General features: G+C 37.4%; 1 protein-coding gene and 1 long non-coding RNA gene across 2 annotated transcripts; both read right to left on the bottom strand.

The window, feature by feature from the left end:
- Positions 1 to 3,895: 3,895 nt before the first annotated feature.
- Positions 3,896 to 6,839, bottom strand: LOC108359764 (syntaxin-5-like). Its single transcript, XM_017611784.1, has 3 exons — positions 6,766 to 6,839; positions 6,307 to 6,704; positions 3,896 to 4,445 (listed from the first exon to the last, which is right to left on the bottom strand). The coding sequence occupies exons 2-3, from the start codon at positions 6,640 to 6,642 to the stop codon at positions 4,200 to 4,202; spliced, it is 582 nt and encodes a 193-aa protein (XP_017467273.1). The 5' UTR covers positions 6,643 to 6,704; positions 6,766 to 6,839; the 3' UTR covers positions 3,896 to 4,199.
- A 425-nt stretch (positions 6,840 to 7,264) lies between these two features.
- Positions 7,265 to 7,656, bottom strand: LOC108359765 (uncharacterized). Its single transcript, XR_001846987.1, has 3 exons — positions 7,574 to 7,656; positions 7,365 to 7,467; positions 7,265 to 7,295 (listed from the first exon to the last, which is right to left on the bottom strand). It is a non-coding gene; the product is annotated as an uncharacterized LOC108359765 (long non-coding RNA).
- Positions 7,657 to 7,907: the final 251 nt, after the last annotated feature.

Below are 7,907 nucleotides of genomic sequence, written 5' to 3'. Positions count from 1 at the left end.
GTACACCAATTCATTGATGCCTTTAGCTCTACTTCTGTTTTCCTTGATTACCCTTTCCGCGCGCCTACATTCTGCCTTAAGCTCCGCTAATGTGTCCATCTTTGATGCAAACGTCAAGTTCGCTAAGTAGGGTTTTAGGTTGCCTTTGATTATGCCCACCAGTTCTTTCTCGGGTATTTTCTTACGAAGCCTAAAAGTCAAATTGTGAACTTCGCCGTAGAAGTCATCAAATCCCTCGGTTGCCAACTGTTTACGCTCCATGATTTGCCGAATTATCTCGTAATCGGACTCTGCGGTTTTGAAGTGGGCCAGCAGTTCTGCTTTTAGATCAAAATACCCGAAGTTGGGATCCTCGGCGTGATCTTCAAGCACCTGTCAGTACCACTTCAACGCAGAGCCCGTCACGAGACAATGGAAGTCCGTAAACAGTTCGTGATGAGTGACTTGATGCTGCTCCCTCATTTTCTCTATACGGAAGAAAAAACTTTCGATCGTAATTCCTTTGTCTGTGCCGTCAAATTTGACGTGCCATTTTTCCAGGTCCATCTTCTTCCATCTTGGTGGCTCGCGTCCATTACGGTTTCCGTCATCGTTTCCATGTTCAACCTCACTTTCATCTACTTCTCTACCTGCTTGGCTTAACTGACCCCTATTATCTGGCGTTGATGCATGGGTGGCGCGATGAACTGGAGCTTGGGATGTAGACGTTTCTATCTCGGCTACTCGGCCACTGAGGTTAGTCACGTACGCTCTCATATTCCTGACCTCATTCGTGCACTGAGCCATTAAATCGCCTTGTTGCGCCATCATTGCCATCAACCGGCACAGTTGCTCGACGTTGACATCAGTGCTGATCGGTCCACTTCTTCGAGCCCCAGCACCCCCAGATTCCGAGTTCCCAGGTCGCTTTTCTTGTGACATCTGAAAGATCTCGTCAAGCTTCTTAGAGAAACTCAGGCTATCCTCGGACTGGTTTGCTGAAAGCTTGATTTGCACTTGGGTGATCGCACTCGAGGAAAACCGCTTGAATTTTTGGTAGAATTTTTTTGGATATTTGATATTACGAAGTTCGTGGATAATTGAAATTTTTGATTTTATTTTTAACTTAGTTTTTAAAATTTTGCCTAGAGTTACAAAAGCCTGTAACGCGAGCTTTTAGGTTGCAAGTACACTTTCAGCAACTCTCCGCTAAACGTGTCTCAGCCGTGTATCCATACATGTTGCGCAACATACCTACATGTGTGTGTGAGTGTGGATGTGTGCGAGCGTATCCCTGTGCGTGAATGCGTGCGCGTGTATGCGTGTAACTTTTGAGTGAAAGTAGTAAGCAATTTCGCTACGATCGACGTATCGGGGCACGATCGCCAAATAACTGAAGTGAAAAATCAAAGCAAAAGTTGGCTTCTAGAAGAGTAAACGTGTAGTGAAAAATCCGCGGAAGTATTCCTTTTAACAAAAATAAAACAGCAGACAAGAGTGTAATTTTTTTTTTGTTTGCCGTTTAACCGGAATCGCCTACGGTTTGGAAAAAAAGGACCGTTCTAAGTCCTGCTACTAGGTAAGTAGAAAAAAAATTAATAAAAATCAATTTAAGTTTAATTCGTTTTGAAAATTTTCGTTCAAATCAAAATAAAGTTAATAAAAGAAATGTGAACTAAAAGCTGTGCGTGCTACAAGGAAAAAAATGCATGAAATCGACATGGAAATAAGTTAAACTCAGTACATAATAGAACCCAGTTTAATCTGACTAAATCCACTTGAATTTATGAAATAAAATTAAATAAATTGCAATAAAAGTTAGTAGATTATAATAAAGTAGAACAAAGTAAAATAAAGTAAATTAAAGTAAAATGATGATAAAATAAAGATATAATATTCCAAATAAAGATAAAATAATACAATAAGAGTGATAATAAAATCAAATTGAATAAAATTAAAGCTATTGTAAATTAATTGAAAAGGAGTTGGACTGCAGTTAAAGTCAGAGTTACATATCCACATATATATATATACATAAGTGTGTGTATGAACAAACGCCCAATCACACTAAAAATATACAAAAAAAAAAAAAGGTTCATATACACACGTACGTATATAGGTGCATATGTACATGTATACATACATGTAAATATATGCATCCAACATACATACATATGTGTATATTATAGAAAATTATCAAATGGAACTACTTTGAAGGCAACAAAACTATCCAACACTTCAATAGCCACAGGTGGAACTTGGAGAACGGCTAAAAATCCCATGAATTACACCAAAGGGCGATGACCGTAGCCAGATGGAAAGCGAACATAGATTTGGATTGTTAGAACAGCATCCACTGTGAGAGCAAACTAAGGAGAGTCAGACTCAGGAAGAGCGACAAAGTGATCGCCACTACTCGCCCATTTGACGGCGAGTGCTTTAGAGTGACTTCCAGCCCGTGTCGTGGAAATAAAGAATCATCGTGGGAGAACGACTACAAAAAAAAAAAAAAAACAAGGAGGAAAAGGGGACCGTGATAACGCAGCGCGCCGTAGCGCAACGTCGACGGCGACGTCAACATCAACGGGAGCAGCCGAGTCAGCAGATACCACCTTGTTGTTGTTTTTTTTGTTGAATTATTTTTTTTTTGGTGTTAAGAATTAAGATTTCCTAGTTTTCTCAGATTGTAGTTTGTAAGTAATTTAGCTTGATGTTTTTTTTGATAATTTTGTAATTTCCGTTTAGTTGTCAAATTTATTTCCTGGAGTGCTTTAGCATATGATTTTACCTTTTACTGAAATTCTCCTGTTTTCCTTTTCCGCAAACGTGTTTTTTTATTCTTTTACCGGCACTCGTATATTAAATTTTTCTGAGTTAAAGTACATACTTTGGGTTACACAGTTTGAATGGTGTGATATCCATTGTGTTTAAGTTAGTTTTTTTATTCTAAAAGTTGCGGCTATTTTCTTTTATTAATTTTTATTTTCTCGGTTTGGCCAGCATTCATCATTAATATTCTAGCACCGCGCGTACAAATTTTCTTTACATTCTTTCTTTTCACTTTTCACTTTTTATTTCGCTTTTCGATTTATTATTTCTTTTTTGCCGGTAATAATGATCCACTCGACGCCCGCAAACGCGAGTGAATGATCACAGGATCAATTGCCAAAACTCATTGAACCTCAGCTTAGGCAATGTATGTAAATATGTATGTATGAATAGGTACATGTCACGATCCAGAAAATAAAGGTCGCGCCATTCGCGGACCGCTAACCCTCTCTTCGTCGATTTGACAGCATCCACCCATTCGCTGACGTCACACAATACTTTTGTTTACATTTTCAGGTTCGTGATATTTTAGGTTATTTCAACTTTACAAATTTACAAATTGGAAAGATTTTGAGCGTTGTTTTGTTTTTTTGTGAAAACTTATAAAAAAGTTATAAATTAAAGAAAAAAATGAGGTGTGCAGTGATTAATTGTGCTAGTGTTAGTGCCAAAGGATCTGGGTGCAGTTTTTTTACTTTTCCGGCCGACATTGAGTTGGTGGAAAAGTGGATCCAGTTCTGCCGGAGACCAACGGATCTGTGTAAAACACTTCACCACTGATGACTTCGAGAACGAGCTACCTACGAGAACCTATAAATTGAATCCGGCATCAGATCACATGCAATAAACGGCAACATTTCATTACGATGTATTTTTTATTTATTTGTTATTTGAAAATATAACACGTTCCCCTGAGAAAGCTTTTTATTTATACATACTGACCTTCTGCTTCCTACCGGAAATGTTAGGCCGTATTCATAAAAACTAAGCAATTGCTTCTTTCTTGAAATTGCATACCTTTCACTTAAATTTGTTTGAACATAATATTTGAATTATTAATACTTATTTGAATTATATGTACTTATTGCCAATAACAATTTCTATTTTATTTAGTTTTAAACTTTTCTTTATATATTTATGATTACATAAATCGGTTCTCGTTTTATTACACAGGATCATCTCTACTTTTTATAGAAAATTTTGAAAAAAAGTGAAACTAAGTGAAGTAATTTTATTATTGGCAGAATTAGTGTCTAATCCTACGTGACTGCTTCTAAAAGCTATCGTGTTTCACGTGGCATATAAGACTTAATTTCATTATTACATTAGTGTTTTTTATATGTATGTATATGAATAGGATATTATATATTTATGTATTTAAAAACCCACAACTATAAGACCGCGCATCTGAACTTGTTAAAATCTTGCCGTGTCACAAACATATTCGTTATTATATAAGGAAAACTACGAAGAATATGAAAAAGAATATCAGTACTGCGAAGATTTTTATCATCAGTTTGGAAGTACTTCAATATTTGTATGTTTGTATCGATACGCTCCACAGTCTCCTCTTGCTCCTTAACCATATGTGCTGATTGTTGAAATATACCGCCTAGCTCGACAATAGTCGATTCAATGTTCTGCACAGTGTTGCCGTTTTAGCCCTTTGGTGGCTAAATTTGGCTACCAAATTCTTTTTTTGGCCACAAAAATTTGAAATTGCCCCTAGCCCTTTTTTTAGCTCTTTTCAAAATTTATTCATCATTGACATTAAATTTTTTTTTATGATTTTCATGAATTTAACTTTAAGGCAAGTAAACATATGTCTATGTATGTTCCTTACGTTTCTGGGCCGTTATCTTATCCATTAACGATTTAACTATACTTTAAAATAGGTAAGTCGGCGGCCCTTAATATGCTTTATGTGTTACACAAAAAGTTTTTTTGTTGAATAAAATATTAATTCTTTTCAGAGTTCATTGTTTTTCTATACCAGTAATTATAGAAAATGTTTGCGTGTATACATATATATTTATACTAGCAGTACCCCGGTGTGCTTCTCTACACCAAATATTGAAAAACGAATGAAAAGTCCTGGAATTTTTCTATATGAAAATTTATCATTTATTTTATATCAAAATTTTATATTCTTTATTTTAAATCTTAATCCAACACATTTGGATATACAAAATTTTTTGGTTTTTCCATCTTGGGTATGACAAAAAAAAACAATTTGGAATGCCAACTCTTGAACAGGCCACGTATAGCTACCAATTCCAGTAATCGACCACAAATATTTCAAGAGATATACCAGCTGAAATTTTTGTTAGTATGGGTGGTGCCACGCCCCCTTTTCCGAATTCGGGGAAACCTAACACAAACCATCTGCATAATAGCCCGAATATGCCGTATAAATTTGGTTGAAATCTTGCACTTATTCTTTATATATAAGATGGGAGGTGCCACGCCCTCTTTTCCAATAATATAATAATAATAATAATAGATTGGCGCTTACACATATGTTAGTGTTTAACCGAGCTTCTCCTCCGATTTGTGGCGTGCGCCTTGATGTTCTCACACAGTTTTACGCCGACTCCGAACGGCGATTGCATTTGTATGAGAAGCTGTTTTTCATGGCAGAAATACACTCGGAGGTTTGCCATTGCCTGCCGAGGGACGACCGCTGTTAAGAAAAAGCCTTTTTTTTTATTTTTTGCGATGTTGCCTTGACCAGGGCTTGAACCCGGGTGCTGATGAGTGAAAGCGCGCACTGCTTACCACTACACCACAGCGGCCGACAATTCCAATACCGCCCATTTTTATCCATGAGTATGGAATTATTTGTTATACCTCTATACCAACTTCCAGTACTCTACCACAAATATTTCAAGAGATATACAACAAAAAAATTTTAGTTAGTATGGAAGGTGCCACACCCCTTTTACGAATTCGGGCAAACTTCACATAAACCATCTGCATGATAGCCTGAATATGCCGTATAAATTTGGTTGAATTCGGTGAAGCCGTTCTCAAGTTATAAGCTCACACCAAAAACGTGTACTTATTTGTATACATAAGATACATACATATGCCACGCCCCTTTTCCAAATTTGGGCAAACTCCACATAAAATATCTGCATGATGGCCCGAATATGCCGCATAAATTTGGTTGAATTCGGTGAAGCCGTTCTTAAGTTATATTGCCACACCACAAACGTTCACTTATTTTTATATTTTAGTTAGTATGGGTGGTACCACGCCCCCTCTTCCGAATTCGGTAAAACTTCGCATAAACCATCTGCATGATAAATCGAATATGCCACATAAATTTGGTTGAATTCGGTGAAGTTGTTCTCAAGTTATGAGGTCACACCGAAAACGTGCACTTAGTTTTATATATAAGATGAAGGTAAAAAAATTTAGCTACCATTTTTAGCTTTTTTAGCCCTTTTTTAGCTGGAATTTAGCTACCACTAAAAACGTTTCGCGGCAACACTGGTTCTGCATAGTCTCAGCCCGCTGTTGCACGTAACTATCGGAGTCATCATATAATGCAATCTGCTGCTGCGTCTGTATCCCACTACCTCCGACTGCACCCAGCAATGGTGTTGTATCACTTGCGGCCATGTCAATGCTTACGGCCGTATTCTCTTCGCTTAACAGCAAGGAGCCCTGTTTCGCTGTACTCGAGCGAACAGTGCTAGCAGCAATTGGTGACTGCCCGAATTGATCCCGACGCGCTTTTTGTTGTTTGAGATTTTTTATACGCACTTCTAGTATCTGTTTGAAGTCGGTGCCCATGCTGGCTAATTTAGATTGTAACGCATACACCATGATGTAAGTCAATTCTTGAATCTATTGCGGTCGATCATCAAAAAGACTCTTCTTTTTAGCCACTGCAAAAGAAGAGGTAAAGTAATATTTATAATTAAGAACACCTATTCATTTTATACTCACGCATTGTAAATTTTTCCAACTTGGCATATGCACTTGCTATGTTTTTGCCAATATATGTGACCATCATATATTCCTCTCATACGTCAATTGTTGCACCATAGCCTGTAAGAAATGCATAAACATAATAATGTAAACGTCTTCAAATGCACTTCTACTTCTAACTTACTTGTAAGTCTCTAATATGTTGCTCGTACATAAATTGCGTCTGCGTCGAGGTCTCTATCCGATTGCGGCCTTGGTTTACATTGGCCTTATCCGACAACTGGCGTATGATAAGCTGCGCCATTTCCAACTCATTTGACTTTTCTTTGAACTCATGTTCAACATCGGGAGCACGTTGCTGCATTACATCTAACAGCCTTTTCATTTCATCCAGATGAGCCGCTTGATGTGGCCAACACCCAAAAGGTTTGTTTACAAAGTGCATTTTTGAGTAGTTGAACAAATGCCAGTGGGCAGCCAGCGGGTCAGTTGTTGGCAACAATTTGCAGGCTTGGGCCCAGCGTTTGTTGCGGCTGCCGGAAAAGTAGCTAAATAATGAAAGTAATTATATCTATAGCGGAGTAGGAGGTTTTCCTTTATCTTAAAAGCTTGCTTACTGATTTCACTAATTGACGACGATGCAACGATCACCGTGGAATCGTTCTGCAAATTGTTACCAGCAACTGACCCGCTGGCGGCCCGCTGGTATTTGTTCAATTACTGAAAAAATGCAAATCATTATAATGATTGCAGTGTTTTAACACTTTAAGCGATTTGCATTGCATTTAAGAAGTACACATTCTTTACTTTTAAACAACCAATTTACCATTTAAAATTAAATAATTCCGTAAATCCGCGATTTATTATGCACTTTGTAAACAAACCTTTCAATTTCGCCCCAGCTGTTCGATTCTTCTCCTTTTTCTTATTGAATTCGTCTTTGTTCTCTCATTCTGGTATTTTTTGACGTCACGGCCAGTTGCTCTCAGCTCGATTGGCGCAATCTTGGATTCTATCGTTCTTGCTTTGTATGTATTCCATTACCCAGAAATTAGCAAACTTTTAAAAACTTAGCGATCTGTTGAGTTTAGATTTTGCTTCACAGTTTCTTAAGTTACACTTTTAGTACACTGGTACAAATGGTTGTGCGAAGTTATGCG

This window comes from Rhagoletis zephyria, unplaced genomic scaffold, assembly GCF_001687245.7.
Source record: "Rhagoletis zephyria isolate East Lansing unplaced genomic scaffold, Rhagoletis_zephyria_1.1 Rzeph_scaffold_00454, whole genome shotgun sequence".
Taxonomy (NCBI): Eukaryota; Metazoa; Arthropoda; class Insecta; order Diptera; family Tephritidae; genus Rhagoletis; species Rhagoletis zephyria.
The sequence above is the reverse complement of the archived record's forward strand: the minus strand, read 5'-3'. Positions and strand labels throughout refer to the sequence as shown.